Raw genomic sequence first — 23,857 nt, forward strand, 5'->3', positions numbered from 1 at the left:
TCACCTGTCGATTAGTCGTCGCCGGTGAGTGCTCCGTTGACGGGGACCATATGTGCTGACTGAATCTCTCACAGTTCGGTATGGGAGATGGTGTACAACTCACCCTGCTCTTGTAGCTCGCTGGCGTCTTGTCTTGGAAGAAGTCCGTCGAGGAAGATACATGAGGCCTGAGGGTAGGAGGTCGTTGGCGGATGGCAGCGGCCGGGTCGTAGGTGAAGGTTCCCTCCCTCTGGCTCTGGTGGGAGGATTCTTGTTGTTGTCTGCAAAGAAGAAGAAAAGGGTGGTCGGAGCTCGTCTGATCCGGCGTAGTGCAGCTTGAGGAGGAGGAGGAGGAGGAGATCATGTCGTCTTGTGGGGCGAGAAAGACCACGGCGGCCGAGTCCCGAAATCGCGGCGGCGATGAACTTGCGATTCCAGGCCGGCGGCGAACAGGTCAGGCGAGTCCCAAAATTAATTTGATTGGGTCGAAGCTCGGCCTAATTCTCAAAAAAGAAAAGGAAAAGAAAAAGAGAAGAAGATTGGCCTAGCCTGGATATACGGGGGAGGAAGAGAGAGAGACGTCCCGCTCCAAGGTGACCATCGACACGGAGTTCCCGGGCGCGCTGCACAGCCCCACCGCGTGAAACCAGTAGAGATGAGCGTACGTACCCGGCCGGGCTCGGTTCTCCTTAAAATCCTACGAATCCGTCTTCGACTGGATTGCCTCCGTCAGACTCGCCCTACGTACGTGACTCTGAACCATGGGCCGACTCGGACCTGTACCAACTTTCCATGAAAGTACGTACATATAATAGGACCTGCAGCTAGCCACCTCCCTTGAATCCATCAAATCAAACCATATCCAGATCCACGAGAAGATCGACCGAGCAACTACGTACGTACGTACCGATCGATCCACAAGATTAAGGGCAGCGATCTGCGCCGGTGCACCGGCCCAACCGTTGGGCTGGTCGGCCCGCAGCTGTCCGATAGGCCTACTAATAACCGTTCGATTACGATCTAATCTTCGTCTTCGTTCACCTCTCGCCCGCGTCTTCGTCAAACCAACACCGCAGGACGCGCCTGACCTTGAAGAACCGCCCGCACGTTCTCCGGCCGTCGCTGCCCTCGTCGCCGGTCGCCCGGTCGCCGTCGCCGCCCTCGTCGCCTGTCGCTGTAGGTCGCCGTCGCTGCCCTCGTTGCCGGTCGCCGTCGTCGCTGTCGGTCGCCGTCGCCGTCTTCGTGCATGCAGCAGCCTGCTCCCGCGGTTGCAGCTCCCCATGGCGACGACCGTAGCTCCGGTGCGGCGGCACAACTCCGATGCAGCCGGCCATCCTCGTCGCCGGTTGCAGCATCAAAAATGGCATAGTCGCGTCGCTTACAACCAAAAAAGTGGTGGTAGCAAAAACCAGTGCCGATTCCAGCAAATCAAACACACCATGGAAACAAAAAAAAGAAAATGAGGCATCGGTTCCAGCAAAAAACTCGCACAGGGTGGAACCAAAAACATGAAAACACCGGTTCCAGCAAAAACATGATACGATGGAAGCAAAACCAGACACCGGTTACAGCAAAGTCAAGACGCCAGTAGCAAAAAAATGGGTTGTTTCCAGCAAAATCCGAAGACATTAGTAGCAAAAAAAATGGTTGGTTGTAGCAAAAAAACAAATTGGTTGCAGCACCAGCGTCGGGCCGTGGGCACCACCGTCAGGCCGTGGTCACCACCGCCGTGGGATGGCCCCCATTGGTTGTAGCAAATCCCGTCATCGGTGGTAGAAGCTTTTCTGTAAACGATTGAAACTTTTTTTGCACATACGATTTCAAAAGCTTTCTCTGTCGAACGGTTGCAACTTCGCTGATTGTGCAGAGTTTGGTTGTAGCTTTCTCTCTCGAAGGTTGAAGCTTTTTTCCTCTACGGTAGAAGCTTTTCTGTAAACGATTGAAACTTTTTTCGTTTTGAGCAGCGCCTGGGTGAAAGCTTCCTCTATCGTTAAGTTGAAGCTTTTTTCGTCAAAGGTTGTAGCATTTTTCGTAGACGGTTGTAGCTTCCCTCGATAGCACTGAAGGTTTGCAGCTTTCTGTATATACGGTTGAAGCTTTTCATATAGAGTTTGAAGCTTTTTTTTAGCGGTTGCAACACACGGGGGTCTGCGGCAGGTTCTGTAATGCCTCGCCTGCAGGTAGATGTGTGACGCCGACGGCCGTGTGACCGCCGCCGCAGATCTAGAAGAGGGGGGGGGGAAGTGGGCGGATGGGGGGAGGGAGGAGGTGCGGAGGTCGTCCATGGCATTCTCGGCAGCAGCCGTGGTTTGGACGGCGCGGGGTTAGCGGAGAAGATGGGGAGAGGTTAGCGATGGGAGCCGCGTGGAGGGAGGAGGTGTGGATCTCGCCGGCGCGCGATCCGCCTCGTATCTCCGGCCACCTCTGGTAGCAGCTCGCCGGCGCATAGTCGACCGGAGCCGCGGGGCGCGCTCGGACGACGGGGGAGCAGCTGGGGAGCGAGAGAGCGGAAGAAGGCAACCATAGCGAAGGGATAAGGTGGGGTCACGGTCTGTTCTGGCCACATGATGACTCCCAATCGAACGTCCCGCGCGCGACCGGCCCAATGTTCGGCCGGCGCGCCGGGTATAAACGTTTCCCCAAGATTAAGGTAGCCAGCCAGCGAGGAGGGTAGCCGCCAACATGGGCTGCGGCATGAGCCGCCTCCTCAAGGCCACCGTCGCTCTCGTCATACTCGTCCTTCTCTTCATGCCCGGGGCCATGGCAGCCGCCGCCGCAAGCTTCGACGCCTCCCGGACACAGCAGCTGCCCCTGCCGCACGGAGAAGTGCACCGGCCGGAGAGCGTCGCCTTCGACGCTCAGGGCCGAGGCCCGTACAGCGTATCCGACGGCCGTATCCTGAGGTGGAATGGGCCCAAGCTCGGCTGGACAACATACGCCTACGGACCAGGCTACGACAGCGAAACGTGCACGACATCCAGGTTTGGCACGGAGGCGGACATAGAGAGCTGCTGCGGCCGCCCGCTTGGCCTGCGCTTCAACGAGAAAACGGGCGACCTCTACGTGGCCGATGCGTACAAAGGGCTTATGCGTGTGCCGCCCGGCGGTGGGGAGGCCACCGTGTTGGCCGACCAGATTGATGGCATGCCGTTGCGCTTCACCAACGGGGTTGACGTCGATCAAGTCACCGGTCAAGTCTACTTCACCCACAGCTCGATGAACTACGACAGGTCTGAACACGAGATGGTCACCAAGACGGGGGACTCCACGGGCCGCCTCATGATGTATGATCCACGAACATCGGACGTCATCATGCTCCAACCTAGGATGACATACCCGAACGGTGTCTCGCTCAGCACCGACCGCACGCACCTCGTGGTCGCATCTACCGGCCCATGCAAGCTGCTGAGGCACTGGATAAGAGGGGTCGACGCGGGCAAGTCCGAGCCATTTGCCGACCTGCCGGGCTACCCAGATAATGTCAGGCCCGACAGGAAAGGAGGTTATTGGGTGGCGTTGCACCGTGAGAAGAATGAGTTGCCTTTTGGCCGTGATAGCCATCTTCTTGCTGTCAGGGTCGGGGCCGATGGGAAGATAGTCGAGCAGATGAGAGGGTCAAAGAAAGTCAGGCCAACCGAGATCATGGAAAGAGATGACGGCAAACTCTACCTGGGTTCGGTGGAGCTTCCTTATGTCGGCGTAGTAAAAAGGAAGTAGAGAGAAGTAGAGAATAGTATGTATAGGAGGGCTTTTAGTTTTTTATTATTCTTGCCGCTAAATATAATGCTCCAGTTTCTTTTTGTATCAGGCAAACTATTGTAATCCTTATTTTTATGATCAGACCATTTGTTTTTTGCTTCATTTTAATGTCCGGCATGATACTGATGTCGTTTACTGCCATGCGCTAGAGAGATGCAAACTTGAAGATATAGGATGGATTTAGTTTCTTATTATTCTTGCGGCTATATGTAATGCTCCAGTTTCTTTTTTATCAGGCAAACTATTTAATCCATATTTTTATTAGCAAACCATTTGTTTTTTGCTTCAGTTTAATGTCAGCCAAGTAACCGATGACGCTTACTGCTATGCGCTAGAGAGATGCAAACTTGAAGAGACGGAACGTAGGGCGTGTCAACGGAGCCGATCCACAGCAACCCGTTCCCCTCCACCACCTCGCTCACCGTGGAGTCGCTGAACCCCGCAGCGCCACGGCCACCCTGCCGTTCTTGACATCTCCGGTGACGACAACCCTGACGGCCCTCATGGAGTTCGCCATGGTACCGTTCTATTCCCACTGCTTTTTTTGGTTCAAGCCCACCCAGTACCCATCCCTGGTCTCCTCTGTCGGGGTGCACGTTGTCCGGGTACCGCGGCAGCTCGGCAAGCACCTCCGTTTCCCCCGCCGTGGGTGCGTGCAGCCAGTGACGAAGCAGCCTGCATGACAATGTCTTGGCGACAACGAGGTGCGTCCTGTCGGCGCTCACAGAGTCACAGCCATGCCGTTGGGGAAGGCCAGGCCGGACCTGAGCACGGTGACATTGCCGGTCCGCGGGTTGCACATCATTAGCCGCCCGGTAGTGTCACCGGTCAGCACTCCCTCGCTACAGGCATGCACAACCATATGATTAGCTACTTGTCTGGTTGTGAATGCCTGCATCTGCATGCACTACTCCTAGTACGAGCGAGTTGTCAATGCGCGTGAATTCACTAGAGCTCTTCTAAAAATCCATGCCCACCTTCCGCTCCGAAGCGAGTAGTGTTGGTGCTGCCTCTCGCAACACCTCTTCTTCTTCCTCACAAATTCGTTACAGGCATGCACAACCATATGATTAGCTTAATAATAGAATGACCAGAGAAAGAAAAATGCATGTACTACTACTCTACTAGCGAGTTGTAAATTACATTGGTTATACATGAGCAACGATGCTATACACACGACAATTGCCGAAAGATTTTTGGACGACACATCTCATCAAGCCGTTCGTGTGGACTACAAACCTGGTCAGCTCCGTCCAATCGTCCATCGTGCACACTTTGTTAGGGACATGTCGTCCTTGTAGTAGTTTCGATACATGAGTATCACTACAGGAATCATTTAAGATGCCCACGGCCAAATATATGCCGACGGTCATCGTCGGCGTCCATGGAGCTAAGCCGACGGTGAAATGGTAACCGTCGTCATAACCCGGTTGGTGGTGCTGGTGGGGGTTCTACCTCGAGCCGATCGCCTCATTTTGTAAGTCCCCTAATCTCAGATGCATTTTTTTTCATAGTTAGAACATTTCTGAAGCCACACACTTAGAACCGGATAAAATGCCATCCTAAATGGTTGTGATTCTTCATTTTGTAGTGATGATGCTATTTGGATGTACACTTCAGGTGGACGGTGCTCGTAGGCCGTTGGCTAGGACTTTTGACTTCTTTAGTGGATGCTATGTTGACTTCTGTAGGGGATGCATTATGGTGGATATTGATGCTGTGTTCGATGGCATGATGCTCTATGTTGATGTTGATGCTACCTACTTGTTTGAAATGATGATGCTATATAGTTTTGTGATGGAGATGTTGTTATATATATTGTGCTCATTTTATTTGCAAAGTAGAAGCAAAAATAGACAAAAAAATTTGGCCAAAACTATACCGACAGTTTAACCGTTGGTGTAGCCTCGAACCCGAGCTACCAGAATACGACACGTGGCATCTACGCCGACGGTTTAACCGTCGGTGTAGCTTTAACGATGTCGACCGTTAAACCGTCGGCATAGGGAGACCACCGGAAGAAGCCTACTGCCGCCACATGGCGCATCTATGCTGACCGCTTAACCGTTGGCATAGATATAAGATATGCCGACGGTTAAACGGTCGGCATAGATGCGCCACGTGGCGGCACCAGACACCTCACCGTGACGGTCGGCACTTGACGGTCGCGCCGTCAAATAGTTTGCCGACGGGGATATATGCGGACGGCCGCTGTCGATATATGTCATCTATGCCGAGGGTTTTTATATGCCGACGGGGAATGGGGGTATGGCTACGCTATTTATGCCGACGGGGACCGTCGGCTTACCCTATGTTGACGGTTTGAGGGCCTATGCCGACGGGTTTAACTGTTGGCATTTTACGTGATTCCTATAGTATAGCCAGCAGCTCGCTATATTATTGAGTGCCTCACGGTCTAGGCGTGCATAGATTGAACGAGGAAAAAAATTTAGCGCGTGTTTGCATGCACATTATTTATCATGCACTTGGGAACGGGGCATTGGAGCATCCAACCACCGGGAGGCATGCATGCCAACACTAGTAGAAAAAGGCCCATTTGTCCCGGGTTCTAGAGGGTCTTTAGTCCCGGTTCTGGAACCGGGACTAAAGGGTCGGTACTAAAGGCCCCCCCGCCCCTTTAGTCCCGGTTCTTATGTGAACCGGCACTAAAGGCCCTCCACATGGCCGTTGTCTGGAGCTCCACCTTTAGTCCCGGTTGGTAGGAAATTTTTTATTTTAACAAAAAAAATTACAAAATTTTATTTATTTAATTTTTTATTTAATTTTTTCGATTTTTAAATTTTTGAATTATTTTACAATTTAATCTCTAATCACTACTCATCACTGCTCAATTTAACCTCTAATCTCTAATCACCCCTCATCATTGCAAATCATCTAACTTCCCGGCCGGTCACCGATCCTCTCAGTACTCCAGCCTGATCACGCTTAACTTCCGGGTTCTATTCTCTCTCGTTTCCAAGTCTGCACTTGTTATTTTCCTGACAATAGTAAGATGTCAATCCTATTAACCCTCAGGAGTTTAGCTTGAGCATGAAGTCACACGTTTCATTGTTTGAGTTTGAAACTATTATTCTAAAAAACAATAATTATTTAGTAACACTAATATTTCTTGAATAAGTAGTTTGACCATAGTTTGACCACAGTTTGACCAGATTTGACCAAAATTCAAAATACTGAAATAATTATTTAGTAACACTAATATTCTTGAATAATTATTTAGTACCACTAATACTTCTTGAATAAGTAGTTTGACCAGATTTAACCAAAATTCAAAAAAATCTGAAATTTGAGCATATCTTTTTTTCCTTTCAGAATTTGAGGATTCTACAAATTTGCAAACAGGCCTACGGCATTCTAAAAATCGGATGCGGACTTTCGTGCTGAGTTTTTTGATATATTATGCGGGTTTTTTGACATCGTATGCAAAAGATATGGCCGTTTTACTTTTTCATAACACTTTTTGTAAAACATGTCCAAATTTAAGTTTTTTAATTTTACTAACTAAAAGATGTAGTGACATAACTACATCTCGAAGGATTTTAATTTTTGAAGTTTTTATCATTTTCTTTTGCTTTTTACAAAACTGAAAAGGCGATCCACCAAGGGGGTAGAGTTTGCAAATGGGACCTTTAGTCCCGGTTTGAGACACGAACCGGGATTAAAGGGTGCCTTTAGTCCCGGTTCGTGTGTCAAACTGGGACTAAAGGTCTAATCTTTAGTCCCGGTTTGAGATACGAACCGGGACTAAAGGGCATCGCACCCTTTAGTCCCGGTTCGTGTCTCAAACCGGGACTAAAGGGCTCATTTGAACCGAGACTAATGCCTTTAGCCGCACGAACCGGGACCAATGCCCCCATGGATACCGGTTCGTGACTGAACCGGGACTAATGGGCTTATCTGGCCCGAACGAAAGCCCTGCTTTCTACTAGTGCAAACACTTCACATTCAACCGTATACATGATACTATTCACCCGGAGGCATGGAGCTCGGCCTCCATCGAGGCCGCTTTTTCAGGTAGTTTGTCCAGTATATTCTGCAATTAAAGGCACACAAATTTTCCTTAGAAGATGCACATATTCTGAAAACACCTTAACCTACAGAGCAAGAGAAACATGAGCAGAAAAGATAGTAGGCAACAGAATTTATTTCCAGACTATTTTCTTCCTTAATTTGTATTTTTTTATGGAGAAAAACCTCTGGCCTATGCATTGATTGATGCACGCAACTATTTATTAACTTATTTTCTCCATTAAGTATTTTCTTGATAAATTAGATACATAGAAACAGTACGCCATGAAGTCGATGGTACAAACCGTGTGCTTCATGAAAGATGACATGTCATTTGTCAATCTGATCAGTGCTTCTAAAGGATGCTTCCCACTTTGCATTCTACACAGTGCCATGTTCACCTCATTGTCTGGTCTCGTTGTCAGCCTCGTTTTGTCTAGCGTACAGACCCCTCCGTCCTTGGCTTGGCCCATTTACTTATTTTTCTTTTTTTAACCTTCAAAAAATAGGTGCATGAAGTAGGATTCGAACTATGGACATCTCGGATTACTTCCACCCGCTATAACTTCGAACCATGAATTCTTTCTCAAATTTGAGATTTATTGGTAGTGACGAAAATTGTAAATAATAGAAGCATTCAAATTAGGAAAAAAAATGCTCACGGCATCCGTCTAGCCTACTCACGCACGCTCCTCTCAACTCGTGTTGTTTTCACTATGGATAAATGACCACAACTTCTTGCAACAACCCGGCACATACATATGAGCCATTCATGCGAGGCTTGGACAACTTTCGACACCGTTTGCATGTTGGACACGTCTGGCCATGTATCGACCCTTTTTCACCTACAAAACTCCAGAAAATACAAAACTTATCAAAATCCAAACAACTTGGCATAATGCCTTGAATTGGTCATAAAAGCTGGTGAAAAAATTGTGGGTCCATTTGACAGATATCGAGAAACATCATCCTCTCAGACGGAGCCTTCTAGCACCAGAATACCCTCAAACATTGTCTATTTTTATACATCCTTGAAATGACCCAATCTTCTAAAAGCAGGTGGGTAAGCCCATGGTAGGAATTCATGCTTGCTTGGAACGACTTTCGACACCGTATGCAAGTTACGACATGTCCGGACATTTATCAACCTTTTTTACCGAGAAACCACCAGAAAATGCAAAAACTAGTCAAAAACCCAAACAACTTGGAATTGTGCCTTGAATTGGTCATACAAGGTCAGAAAAATAATTAGGGTCATTTCAAGGATGTTGAGAAACAACGTGCACTCCGACGGAACCTTCTGGACTACCCTAACCCTCTCCATTCAACATGGTCTATTTTTGGACATCCTTGGAATGATCCTAACTTTTGCAACCAGGTGGGCATGCCCATGGTAGGAATCCATGTCAGATTTGAACGATTTGAACCTTTTCTCGGTCTTTTTAGACCGAGACAACTCCAGAAAATGCAAATTTGTCAAAAAAATAAAAACAACTTGGCATTATACCTTAAGTTGGCCAGACAAGACCATGAAAAGAATTGGGGTCATTTCAAAGATAACAAAAAACAACGAGCTGTCAGACGGAGCCTTCTCGCCTACCGTACACCTTTCGTTGAACATGGTGTTTTTGTGGATTTCCTGTAAATGTCCCTAACTTTTTCCACCTGATGGGCATGCCCATGGTAGGCATCCATGCCAGGTCTGGACGACTTTCTAAGAAAACTTTAGAAAATGAAAACCTTTTGAAAAACCAAAGAACTTGGCATAGTGCCTTGCATTGGTCATACAAGGCGTTGGAAAAAATTAGGCCATTTAACATATGTCACAAAAAACGTGCCGTCCAACGGAGCCTTTTGGCCTACCCGGACATTCTCGGTGAACATTGTATTTTTTTGACATCCTTACAATAACCCCAACATTTTTCACCAGGTGGGCATGGCCATGGTAGGCATCCATGCCATGTTTGAACGACTTCTGACACCATATGCATGTTCCGACACGTCCGATCATTTATCGGACTTTTTTCATCGAGAAAACTTCAGAAAATATATAACTTATCGAAAACATAGTCAATTTCACACGGTGCCTTGAATTGGTCATACAAGGTAATGACAAAATAACTGGGACAATTTCTAGGATGTCGAGAAACAACATCCTCTTGGACGGAGTCTTCTGGCTAGCAATGAGAGCAATTTTATCCGGATCGCGTGTTCGATTCCTCTAGCTGCTGTAAATGGGAGGGCCCATGTTAACTGTTCCTGTACGTAATTTGGCATTTAGGAGGTCCGCCGAACGGGAAACCCTATGCACGGCTCATTGCGTCAAAATGACGACAGCACGCAAAGGCAATACCCCGCATCGCTAGCAATGGGCAGGCCCATGAACCAGCGCTAGCAATCCGGTTTTGGGAACCCTCTAGAAGGTTCCCTGAACCTTTTTTTTTTTCTTTTTGACCATTTTTCCTGTTTCTTCTTGTGGTTTTCTTCGTTTTTCATTTTTTTTATCCTTTTCCTTTTTTGTTTCTTTTTTCTGTTTTATGTTTGATTTTTTTTCAAAAATTGTTCAGAAAGTTCAAATTTTGTTCGACTTTTTAAAAATTGTTCCAAATTTAAAAAATGTTCGTGTTTCAAAAAATTGTTCAAAATTCTAAAAATGTTTACATTTTTCAATAATTGTTCGGGCATTTCAAAAAATCTTCTTGTTTTTATAAAATTTGTTAATTTTTAGAAAGTGTTCCAGTTTAAAAAAACTGTTCATGTTTTCTTTTTTGTAGGAATTTCAATTTTTTCTAGTTTTGAAAATTGTTCACAGTTTTTAAAAAAATCGTGTTTGGAAATTTTGTTCAGGATTTCAAAATATGGTCACATTTCCAAATTTTATTTGAAATTTGTAAAAATGTTCTTGTTTCACAAAATTGTTCAAGATTTTCAAACATGTTCTTGTTTTCGAAAATTTTCTAGCTTTTTAAAACTTGTTCACAAATTTGGTAAGTGCTTGCTTTCACAGGACATTCCGTTTTTTGAAAAGATATTGCTTCCAAAATTCCTAAACTAATTCGGATCTGCGTGGCTTGTTTGTACTTTAAGTTTGATGCTAGCTATTTGATCAGCTACAAGTGCTAGGTCAGTTGGCAGGAACACATTGTCTGTGTTCGAATCCCCGGCAGCGCATACCAAATTTTTTTGCCTACAGTTCGCGTTCGATTTCTGTTGTTGTCTTCATGGGCCGGCTCAGTCGAAGCCCCCCCTGTGCGAAACGGCAACAACTTGACGCAGAGCGCGTCACATAGGAGGACCCCGCCAAATGTGTATGGTGACTCATTATATACGTACAAAAGTATATACAATTTGTCAAAGGTCTACATTGCGCTTTATATGTTTATTACTAAGGTGGTGTACGGAGCTCAATTAATTGAAATTACCTCAATATAAAATCTCACTTTTACTTTATTTTCTTGTCTGTCTTTTTCCGCTGTCCCACAAAACCAAACTACAGTACATTATATCTTTGTTCTCCAGATCGCGGACCTCAGATAAGAAAAATTCAGAATATTTGTGAAAGATACATTACATAATAATAAATACCAAGCTAACAAAATCATTTACTACTCCTGCCAACAAACTATGCTGGCTGGTCAGGTCGCCGCTAACGACGTCCGACGGTGCTCTGGCCTGATGATGACCTGAGCTGCTGGAAGACGGCCCGCTGCCGGAGGTTCTCGTGGAGGCGGTGCGCGGCGAGGACGCGATCCGGGACAAAGTGGGAGAAGCACCACTGCAGCCGGTGACCGAGGTTGGGCATGCAGACCGGCGGGCGGTGCCCGATCCAGCGCGCCGCAGCATGAGCGTACGCGTCCGACGTCGGAAAGATCAGCAAGGACAGGAGCCCTCCCCGCGTCACCATGTTCGTCACCATCTTCGTGTCTACATAAAGCGGTGCCTGACACTGCACATCGATTCCCTTGACCCTATACTCAACGACTCAACGTATAGGCTCCTGGACAACTGAGCAACATACCGCTTGGTGGCGGCGTAGACGGAGTAGAGCGGGTAGGAGGGCAACGCCTCTGCGGCGCCGGAGCCGATGTTGACGACGGCGCCCCTCCCCCGCTCCACCATGCCGGGCAGCACGGCCGCTGTCACCTCCGTCACGGCCAACAGGTTGACCCGTATCATCCTCACCCACGCCTCCGCGTCGGCCTCGTGGAGGTACGTTGCATGCGGCGTCGCCACGCCGGCGTTGTTCACCAGCACTCCCACCTCCAGCCCATCCACCGCCTGCCGGAGCCGCCCCATCGCCTCTTCCCCTGCCGAAACACGACCGATCAGTACAGCATGTACCATGTACGGTAGTTCCTTGAGTGCTGCGTGCTGCTTGCTTCACCTTGAGGAGTGGAGACGAGGGAGAAGTCAAACTGCACGGTCTTGGTTAGCACTCCGTGGGTTTTGGAGACGGTTCCGGCGATGTCCTGGAGCTTGGCGGGGTCGCGGCCGACGATGATGAGGTTGAGGCCGCACCGCGCGAGCTCCAGGGACATGGAGCGGCCGATGCCGGATGTCGGGCCGGTGACGACGGCCCACGCCCCGTAGCGGCGGCGAAGGTCCTTGGGGCCGCGCAGGCAGAGCGCGATGCCGGAGATGTGTAGGAGGCGACACGCGAAGGCCGCGACGTAGAGGGCGCCAAGTATGGCCAGCGAGACGAACCATGGCTCCTGCTGCCGGAGCTGAGCCTCTGCGCCCATCCGCGCTCGCCGTCCCTCTCCCCCCACGTGTGCACGTGTGGCTCACTTGTTGCTGCGCGTGCTAATTAAGTAGTGCGTGTCGGTCGAGAGCCTGTGGCTTTGACGCCATGTCCGACGACACAAACCGCTGTATCACCCATCAACGGCCTACCAACCAACTACCAGCTTGTGTGGTAGTTAGTTTGTGGCCTACTCAAACTGATCGCCCGTAACGCCCAATCGATCCGTCATCAATTTATTGCACGCCCCAAAATACTGGCTTTTGCCTCGGTTCACAAATAGCCCCACCTCGCCTAGACACAAGCAACATAACCTGTTTAAATAGTGCTCTCGGTAAATATAAGGCTATGATCAAACTTTAGGAAAACGTTTAGAATCATCCAGATGGTTTCTCCCTCGCGTAAACCATCTCTTCCGCACGACACGTGTGCCCACCCACCGCTCTCACTCCCCAGCCTTATCTCCTCCCGTCCGCTAGTCTTCTTTCAGTCACTTTCCTTTCCCAATCTCCATCCTCCCGTCGAGGACCACCACTGATCCCCAGCAACCACCATTAGTTCAAATCAAGAGGACCGCTTGCCATCCCTCGCCATGGCAACAGCCACCGCTACTGCAAGCAAAACACGGCGTGCATCCACCGTTGTGCATCCCTCGCCATCAAAACCGCCGCCGCTGCTACAAAACACGGCGTGCAGCCACCACTGTCGCATCCCTCGCCATGGCAGCAGGCCAACAGCTACTGCATTGTGAGCCAGTGTTTTTGTGGAGGAGGCTTCCATGTTGCGAGCCCGAGTTGGGGAAGGCGTCATATGTGCTGCCACGAACCCGTGGATCTCGACAGGACGGTGGTGCTGCGATATAGCGCACTTGGTGCAGCGACCCCGCGTATCTCGCCGGCGGCGAAAGCTGACGACGCAACACGCATGGTGCTGCGCGCGTGGCGGCGGAGCTTCAATGCAGCGCGGGGGACAAGTTGCAATGTAGAGATGCAACTCTCGTCAGTGCTGCCGGCGAAGCGGCGCTCCTCGGCGGCCACTAGTGCTGCGATGCAGCGGTCATCGACAGCAGCTGGCGCGACGGTGGACCTTCAATGCCGCGCGGGGAGAAGTTGCAATGTCGAGATGCAACTCTCGTCAGTGCTTCCGGCGATGCGGTGCTCCTCGGCGGCCAGTAGTGCAACGGTCATCGACGGAAGCCGGCGTGGAGGCGGAGCTTCAATGCAGCGCGGGGAGAAATTGCAATGTTGAGATCGAGATGCAACTCTCGTCAGGGATGCGGCGGTCCTCGGCGGCCACCGGTGCTGCGATACAGCGGCCATCCATGTCAGCTGGTGCTGCGACGCGGCGCTCCTCTGCAACTTCCAGTGCTGCGACACAACGCTCGTTAGTGCTACCGGCGTTGCTATGCAGCACCTGCGTCGCTGCTGAGAGGAACCAGTGATGCGATGCAGCGCTCTTCGACGGCGTCGGTATTGTGGTGGAGGCACTAGCTGCGGGAGCGGCGGCAGTGCTGCAAAGCATCCACGGTAGGGTGGAGTCGCTGTAAGTAACCGACGAGGACGGTGGCCGGCGTCTCTGACTTTTTGCATGAGTGCTGCTGCGTGGGGCGGGAAACTACAGATAGTGTGAACGTCGTGCCTTGTCAGAGCTGCGCTCATCGGGGGTCCCAGCATCCGCTATTGTGTTGTCGCCCGTGCCGGTGGCTCAACGGAGGCGTTGGTGCTGCAACCTCATTTTCTGCAGAAGGTGGTGCGAGCTGCAGAAGGTCACGCGTGCAAAGGGAAAGGAAAGAAGACTGACTGCCTTGCATGAATCGGATGGCCACGCACGCCTGAATCATACGGCTCGCTAGGCAGATGATTTCTCATCCGGCTGATCCGTAGCAGCCGCCCAAACTTTAGCCCCACCTCGCCTAGAGACAAGCAACATAACCTGTTTAAGTAGAGCAAGTACAATAGAGTGACATAAGCAGGCTATAAGGAATAGAATAATATATATGTGCTTAGTTGGAGGAAAGAGAAGAGGAGAGAGAAGAAAAGCGGGCTCTTGGTTAGTAGCCAGCTGCAACACGAGACCCAAGACACTTTGTGAGGATGTAAGGTGGGCCAACTATTGATAAACTAGTTCATATTTAAAACTTATTATTGTACATGCCGGCTAAAAGGTTGGCTGTATATGACATGGCAACTTCTTATAGCCGACCGTTGGCTGTATTATTAACCATGCTCATAGTGGGATAGTCCAGACACTGTAAGCTTCGGTATTCATTACACTCTTGTTAAGGAGATGGACTATCAATTTGAATGTTCACTTGTCTCGATACGAGAACATTCAAAGTGATACGCCATCTTCTTAATGGAGGATGCCGACGTTTTTTTATTGGTAACTAGCTGGGTAACCCACGCATTTGCGTGGCTAGATTTTGAATTTACACATAAAGTTTGAGTATTGATATGTATTTACCTTCCTACCTTCCTTTTTCCATGACATCTATCTTGTCACCAACAATTTTTATCTAGAAAAAATGATCTGCATAGATAATTACGTTTTATGGGTTTACGACTCGAGGAAAACTATCATGTATTTGGAGTAGCAAAACCTTTGAATTTATTTTTTGGGGTAACAAATTATCTTATTTTCATATTGGAAGGACAATATATGATCCAAGGTAGTTTTCAATATTTCTGAAAGCTCAATCATTATCTTGGTTTCATAAAAGTAAAGCTCTTTGTTTACATTCACCATGAGCATACGTCGCCCGTTCTTTACTTCTCGCATGTAGCAATCATGCAATCTTCGCATTTGTGTTGGTATATGCGGGACCTGCTCAGGTGTGACCAGAGGGTACCCGGAGACATATTTCCATGCTAATTCAGCCATGGGCACTTCCTCGGCGCCTAGGAGTTCATCAATACTGATACCAAATTATTGAGCCTTATCGGTTGGCACCTTGAGTGGGGGGATCGATTGCACTGCCTGTTCTCTGAGCTAGGGAACTGTTTCTCCACATTTATTACTACTTGTACTTTTCAATGACTGGTTCTTTTGTTCATGATATGACTTGTTAATACAATGTTCATCATCGTCTGCTAACCTAGTCTACAAATGTGCCGGGGGTCGCTCTAGAAGATCCACAAAGTGTTGTACGGTTTTCTCAGGTATTTTCTCCTTTGGTGGCGGGGGCGGTTTCGGTGCAAAATTGGCCTTCACTTCGGAATCCACGGTCGCTCTAGTTTCCTCCTCAGTCATCTCGTAAGCTAACTTCCTTTTGGCAGGAGGCGGGTTTCTAGTCGGATGACGTGACAGAGATCGATATTGCGGACTCATGTTGGCCTCCGTCTCGGGGTGGGGTGGAATCAACCGACGCGGTGGAGATCGATACGGCGGACTCGCGTTCCGCACCGTCTCGAGGTGGGGAGGAGTCGGCGGCCTTGGCGCCGAGTTTGGAAAAACGATGCATTCCTTTCTCCATACAATGAGACCATGTATGACTTCTCCCAGTGTCTGCTCCCCTTGACCTCCAGGAAAGTCAAGCTCTAGTGAGTCATATCCCGACAGAACTTCATCCACCCCGACACGAGCATAGCCAGCTGGAATCAGATAGCCATGGATGGTTGCTTCAGGTGCATTCGGTAAAGCAAAGCCATCCGCCACCTTCATGGATATGTTCTTAAGTTTCATGTGTAGATCACAACTTGTCGTCTCTTTGATATCATCCATGGGGTAGCGAGCCAACAGTGCATCATTGGCCGGGACCCCCGTGGAAGCCACACTACTTTTTGGCATAGATGTGACCGTCCTATTGAATGCAAGAACTGCTTGCTCCTGCCACTGAGACGCCCTTTGCTGGCTAATTGTGTCGATCTGCTCCTGCTGCCGCATTAAAATGTGTCTGCATTCTTTGATTCTACCTTTTGAAGCCGGTCTACATCCTGCTTCTTCTTTCTCGCATGGCTTCTGTAAGTGTCGTTCCACTCCGCAAACCCCTCAACCCACGGAACAACGCCTTTGCCTTGTGTTCATCCCGGGTGTTCAGGATTCCCGAGGCGTGTGTAAGCTCATTGTTCTCTCTCTCGGGCTGGAACGCCCCCGTTTGAGCCTCTTCTATTGCTTGAATTAAAGCGTCTGAGGTGTCTTTAAGACTTGCCTGTTCAATAATCTTCCCTGTCTTTGGGTCCAACTTCCCCCCATGCACATAAAACCAAGTCCTGGCCTCAGATTCTTCCCACTTAGGCAGGCCAGTCTTGTAGCCACCTGGCACCAGAACATGGTGAATTTTTTTGTCAGCATTTATCTTATTTTTTTTCTCGGCCGTTCCAGCTGCTTCCGATTCCTTGAACTGCACAAATAAGTCCCAGTGTTCTTTTACCTTCTCTAGTGCTCCAGTGAATTCTGGAGTCTTGTTTTCTGCCTTGACGTAGTCGGCCCATAATCTTTTCTTCCACGTCTGGAATTGTGTAGCCATCTTCTTAAGAGAAAACTGCTTGACTTTCAACCGTCACTATCTATGAAACCCTCTAGTAGGTTGAAATGTGAGACGAGCGTATCCCAAAGCACATTTTTTGATCTTTTGTCAGACAAAACTAACTCCTCGACCTTCCTTTGGCTTATTCCGTTCTTGAACGGTGATCGGGATGTTGTCCCTAACAATAACTCCGAATTGACCTACAAATTTGCGGGCATTGTGTGTAGGAGCAATCGGTTCGCCATCTGCTTTGACATCATCGATGTTGTACTTTATGCCATCAGGCGACTTTTTGGCCTAGCCTCATTCCCTTGTAGAAGATTTGCTCGATTCGGAGGGCTAAAAGAAGAAAGATTCCTTTATATATATATATATATATATACAAATCAATTAATACATGTAATGATCACTAGAGGCCTTATATATATACCTCGCCAGACTTTGTTAATTGAGGAACATTTCCTTCGCCATCATTGTTTGTGTGCCCTTCGTCTCTTGGTTCTTCCTCAATTCCCTCACTGGAATCATTCATATATTGTGAGCCGTCATCTGGTTCATTCTCTGGGTTTTGGGAGGAGCGTATCATGTCGAAGATGATATCCTCTTGATAATGGTCGTCTCTGCCGCTATCGTCCATAGCTTAACTAATCCAGAATAAGATAAAACAATTAGAATGCATTCAATAAGCAAAAACTGAATCATAGTATCAAGAAGAACAATACCGGAGATGCAATCAATACACAACAATGCAACAATATGATATGCATGATCATGACATGGAGATATGATATGCATGATCATGACACAACAATGCAACAATTTCATCAAGTGTAAATCAGAAGGGGGAAAACATCCGAAGGGGTCTAGAGGTGACCTATCGCGGTACATCCGAAGAGGTCTAGCTACACGATACCGGCGAAGGGAGAAAACATCCGGAAGGGTTTTCCCGGCAGTGCTAGTGGTGACCTATTGCAGCACTACATGATAACGGCGAAGGGGGGAAACATCCGGAGGGGTCTTCCCGGCAGTGTAGTGGTGACCAATTGCAATTTTTTTCCCGGGACCACAGTAAATTTGACATGGCAAATGAACAAGAAAAAAAGACGTGTCTTAAAAACCATGGCAACTTTAAGATAATTGTTTTTGTAATAATGGTCATATGTGTAATGTAGGCAAATTTACTTCAAGCACCGTCACAATTTTCTCTCTCTTTAATTTGCCTTGAACAATGTTAGTGCCTTTGTCATTTTAGGCGCTGAAACAAGGCATGATGTCTTAGTCTTGTTTTTGTTGTCCTCTAGATATCATTTTGAACTTGTGATGGCATTTTTATCATTTGTCGCGTGATGGCAAATTCGTACTCCGTGGCAAAAGTTGCCATGTCAAACTTACTTTTTTTAACCATCCTTTTCTTTTGCACATAAATAGCTTTTCTTAAAGTTTTGTTTTTTCCATGGCCCAATACAATAGCATGTAAAGTTTGTATACACAAAGATCATGGCAATACAATATAGACACAATAGCATGTAAAGTTTGTATACACAAAGATCATGGCAATACAAAATCTATTACATATATATGCATATAGTTTGGTATAACTTCATATACACGTCAGTAGTCACAACTCAAACTTGCTCAATGACATTGATTTAGTGCTTTTTATGAAAATGGCACCCGTCATTTGTTTTCTTCCATTTTTGCCACGTACGGCACTACCGTTAAGTCAACGCACTTTGACGGGCTTCGAATGATCTGAAAATTGAAAAGTTCATCATACCCTTTGTGATGTTTAGGACTGTAAAGTGTTGAAGGTTTTGTTGTCCGATGAATAATGATTTAACTGTCACAAAAATAGAGTGGACAGTTTGCCAGAATAGAATCTGCATCCTATTTGTTGAATCTGTACTCGTTCTCATTGAAACTCAGACTTGGCACAGATCAAGCATGCATCAGTCAATTCATCAACACATTCAGCCATAAGCCAACCATTAGAGAAGAACCATACTTGCACATCTTTAGGCAGCCGACAAAACAAAAAAACACTCAATTTTCATCACATTAGAGATGAAAACAACAACTAGTTAAGGTTAAAAATAGCTAAAACAACAGTCCTATATGATGTACATGACCATGCCCATTCATTCAACACTTAACATTGAAATAAGCATCAAATGCGATGTGCACATAAAATGAAAATAGTCATCATGGCATAACCACCATAAAATAAAAATTGAAGAGAAGCATCAAATGTGCAAGACCATGGTTTCTTGCCCACAAGCGGTGTCGGCGTCGAGCATTGCATGGTGCCGGCGAAGCTTCGGCCATGGCGGCGACTGGAAGGGGCGAAAAGAAGGCGGGCTCATAGTGCAGAGGTCTCGACGACGAGATCGGGGACGCGTCAGGGACGGCGTGCGGTGGTGCGCGGGCTCGGGCAGGGGAGCGGGCCTGACGGGGTACGGTGGCAGGCTCGGGGAGGGGAGCGAGCGGACGGCGTCAACGGCGAGGTCGGGGAGGCATCGGGGACGACGTGCAGAAGCGGGCTCTGGGAGTGGCCAGAGTGAGTGGGACGGCAACGGGGATCTCCGGCTTGAGGACGAGCGGCCTGGCGGCGTGTGTTGTCGATCAGTTCTCCAGGGCGGTTGCTGGAACCTTGAAATTGGCTAAGTCCTATATATATACGTGAGACCTTTAGTCCCGGTTCTAGCCACGCACCGGGACTAAAGGGCATTATCGGATGGCCCAAACTAAGTGCGGGAGGAGGACCTTTAGTCCCGGCTGGTGGAGGCAACCGGGACTAAATGTCTTTTTCAAGTTTTCTGTTTTTGTTTTTTTGGTCTATTTTTTTACTTTTGTTTTTTTTCTTTACTTTTTTTTCTACTTAGAGGCAATATTTATAGGTTTTGAGTGAATCTTTTTGCTTTATGTCACAAAAATTATAAACATTTTGTTAGTGCTAGTAGTTTTCAAATTTGAATAGTTTTAATTTGAATTCTTTGAAATTTGTGTGTGAATCACTAGTTTGTGAATAACTTTAGTTTAAAAATATTTTTTTGAGTGATTCTTTTTCCTGTGATTTAATATTAGTGTGTTTTATCAGTATGTTCAATTTGGTAATTTTTAGGTTATTTTAAATAGGTGTTTTAATCAGAAACAGAATCTATTTAGCTCTTTTAGTTCAATACCTTCATTTGTTTTAAATATTTTAGTTTATGTTTTCTTGTTATTATTTTGCTAAATTGTATTATGTTTCTGTTAGTCAACATGAGGAATTTTAATTTTCATCAGAGTGTGACAAATAGTTCTATCAAGTTATTTTCCATAGGTACCCTCAATGACCCTTTCTGGATATCTCAAGCTTTTGAAATATTTTCAAAGAAAATATTCACGCTAAGTTCCAATAAAATTCTAGCATGTCAGAAATGCCATATTTGATGATCTTGCGAAGTCTCATGACTTGGAGAACAAGATAATATCATCAAATTCTCTCAAAATAATATCTGCCCATTTTCTAGTTTGAGCAACATTACATTGCTAAACATGTCCAATTGAGCTCAAACTTGGTACACCAGCTAAAATGGTCTAAATATTCATCTAGGCCAAGTGATTCAAGGAGAACAAATTAGCTCCGTCAAAGTATGCCAAAACTAATTTTGCCCATTTTTTGGGTTTGACAAAGTTACATTGACAACTTTCTTACATTGATCTCCAATTTTTACCACGTTGCTAGATGGTCATAAGCATCACCCCCATCAAGTGGAACAAGTTTTAGAAAAAGTTAACTTTATCAAAGCTTGTCAAAACCATTTCTGCCCATTTCTAGGGATTGAAATATTTACATTGCAAAGCTTCTTTAAATGAGCTACAAATTTGCACACTAGCTCAAACTGATACCAAGCTCATTCCTGTTAAATTCCAAAGCCATTGGATTCCTCTAAGTACCTCTATTCACCATCAAACACCTTCTGCCAAAAATCCTTTGGTCAATGATTAGGGTACCAAATGGATTCTCCTTTGTCTCAAATTTTTACTAGAGCTCACCCTAGTCATATTAATTCTACCTCCGGTAACTCTCTCTCTTAGATAGCTCAAAATATTTGTCAAAACCCTCAATTACCTTTCTGGATATTTCAAGCTTTTGAAATATTTTAAAGGAAATATTCACCATAAATTCCAAGAAAATTCTAGCATGTCACATATGCCATATTTGATGATCTTGCCAAGTCTCGTGTCTTGGAGAACAAGATAACATCATCAAATTCCGTCAAAACAATCTCTGTCCATTTTCTAGTTTGAGCAACTTTACATTGCTAAACATGTCCAAATGAGCTCAAACTTGGTACACCTCCTAAAATGGTCTAAATATTTATCTAGGCCAAGTGGTGCATCCAAGAGAACAAATTATCTTTGTCAAAGCTTGTTAATTCTGCCAGTTAATACATCGCCTTCATATAACAGCAGTGATTCGAGATCAAAGCCATGATCAGAATAGTTGTCTCCCATAACTATGGATTTCAACCCAGAATCAAAGGTGCAAATTATTCGGTTATCTTGTATATGACGAACAGTTATGTGAACAATCCTACCATCTGATATGTTGTCCTCGTTGGGGATCGTTGCAGAAATTAAAAAATTTCTACGCATCACCAAGATCAATCTATGGAGTAACTAGCAACGAGAGAGAGGGGAGTGCATCTTCATAACGTTGAAGATCGCGAGACGGAAGCGTTGCAAGAACGCGGATGAGGGAGTCGTACTCGTAGCGATTCAGATCGCGGTAGATTCCGATCCTAGCGCCGAACAACGGCACTTCCGCATTCAACACACGTGCAGCCGGGTGACGTCTCCCGCACCTTGATCCAGCAAGGAGGAGGGAGAGGTTGAGGAAGAGGGCTCCAACAGCAGCACGACGGCGTGGTGGTGATGGAGTGGCAGTTCTCCGGCAGGGCTTCGCCAAGCTCACGCGGAGGAGGAGAGGTGTTGGGGAGGGGAGGGGCTGCGCCTTGGATGTGGTGCTGCAGCCCTCCCTCCACCCCTCTATTTATAGGGAGAAGGGGGAAGGGGGCCGGTCCCTCCAGATGAGATCTAGAGGGGGGTGGTGGCCAAGGGGAGGGGGCTTGCCCCCCAAGCCAAGGAGGGCGCCCCCTTTAGGGATCCCCCCAACCCTAGGCGCATGGGCCCTAGGGGGGAATGGCGCCCAGCCCACTTAGGGGCTGGTTCCCTTCCACCTACAGCCCATAAGGCCCTCCGGGGCAGGTGGACCCTCCCGGTGGACCCCCGGAACCCCTCCGGTGGTCCCAGTACAATACCGGTATACCCCCGAATATTTCCGGTGACCGTATGATGACTTCCCATATATAAATCTTCACCTCCGCACCATTCCGGAACTCCTCGTGACGTCCGGGATCTCATCCGGGACTCCGAACAACATTCGGTAATCACATACAAATCTTCCTTATAACCCTAGCGTCATCGAACCTTAAGTGTGTAGACCCTACGGGTTCGGGAATCATGCAGACATGACCGAGACAGCTCTCTAGCCAATAACCAACAGCGGGATCTGGATACCCATGTTGGCTCCCACATGTTCCACGATGATCTCATCGGATGAACCACGATGTCGAGGATTCAAGCAATCCCGTATACAATTTCCTTTGTCAATCGGTACGTTACTTGCCCGAGATTCGATCGTCGGTATCCCAATACCTCGTTCAATCTCGTTACCGGCAAGTCACTTTACTCGTTCCATAATGCATGATCCCGTGACTAACTACTTAGTCACATTGAGCTCATTATGATGATGCATTACCGAGTGGGCCCAAAGATACCTCTCTGCCATACGGAGTGACAAATCCCAGTCTCGTTCTGTGCTAACCCAACAGACACTTTCGGAGATACCTGTAGTGCACCTTTATAGCCACCCAGTTACGTTGTGACGTTTGGTACACCCAAAGCATCCCTACGGTATCCGGGAGTTGCACGATCTCATGGTCTAAGGAAATGATACTTGACATGAGAAAAGCTTTAGCAAACGAACTACACGATCTAGTGCTATGCTTAGGATTGGGTCTTGTCCATCACATCATTCTCCTAATGATGTGATCCCGTTATCAATGAGATCCAATGTCCATGGTCAGGAAACCGTAACCATCTATTGATCAACGAGCCAGTCAACTAGAGGCTCACTAGGGACATGTTATGGTCTATGTGTTCACACATGTATTACGATTTCCGGATAACACAATTATAGCATGAACAATAGAAAATTATCATGAACAAGGAAATATAATAATAACCATTTTATTATTGCCTCTAGGGCATATTTCCAACAGTCTCCCACTTGCACTAGAGTCAATAATCTAGTTACATTGTGATGAATCGTACACCCATAGAGTTCTGGTGTTGATCATGTTTCGCCCGTGGAAGAGGTTTAGTCAACGGATCTGCGACATTCAAATCCGCATGCACTTTACAAATATCTATGTCTCCATTTTGAACATTTTCACGAATGGAGTTGAAGCGACGCTTGATGTGCCTGGTCTTCTTGTGAAGCCCGGGATCCTTGGCAAGGGCAATAGCTCAGTGTTGTCACAGAAGAGAGTCATCGGCCCCGATGCATTAGGAATAAGTCCTAGGTCGGCAATGAACTCCTTCATCCAGATTGCTTCATGTGCTGCCTCCGAGGCTGCCATGTACTCTGCTTCACATGTAGATCCCGCCACGACGCTTTGCTTGCAACTGCACCAGCTGACTGCCCCACCATTCAAAAATACACGTATCCGGTTTGTGACTTAGAGTCATCCAGATGTGTGTCGAAGCTAGCATCGACTTAACCCTTTACGACGAGCTCTTCGTCACCTCCATAAACGAGAAACATATCCTTAGTC

General features: G+C 47.2%; 1 protein-coding gene and 1 pseudogene across 1 annotated transcript; one reads left to right on the plus strand and one right to left on the minus strand.

Annotated features, from left to right (window-relative positions):
- Nucleotides 1-2,505: 2,505 nt before the first annotated feature.
- Nucleotides 2,506-4,271, plus strand: LOC109773276 (protein STRICTOSIDINE SYNTHASE-LIKE 10-like). The gene has a single exon (XM_040394268.3). The coding sequence runs from the start codon at nt 2,662-2,664 to the stop codon at nt 3,694-3,696; it is 1,035 nt and encodes a 344-aa protein (XP_040250202.2). The 5' UTR covers nt 2,506-2,661; the 3' UTR covers nt 3,697-4,271.
- A 6,912-nt stretch (nt 4,272-11,183) lies between these two features.
- LOC109773274 (very-long-chain 3-oxoacyl-CoA reductase 1-like) lies at nt 11,184-12,545 on the minus strand (annotated as a pseudogene).
- Nucleotides 12,546-23,857: the final 11,312 nt, after the last annotated feature.

The sequence above is a fragment of the Aegilops tauschii genome, chromosome 7 (assembly GCF_002575655.3).
Source record: "Aegilops tauschii subsp. strangulata cultivar AL8/78 chromosome 7, Aet v6.0, whole genome shotgun sequence".
NCBI classification, from domain to species: domain Eukaryota; kingdom Viridiplantae; phylum Streptophyta; class Magnoliopsida; order Poales; family Poaceae; genus Aegilops; species Aegilops tauschii.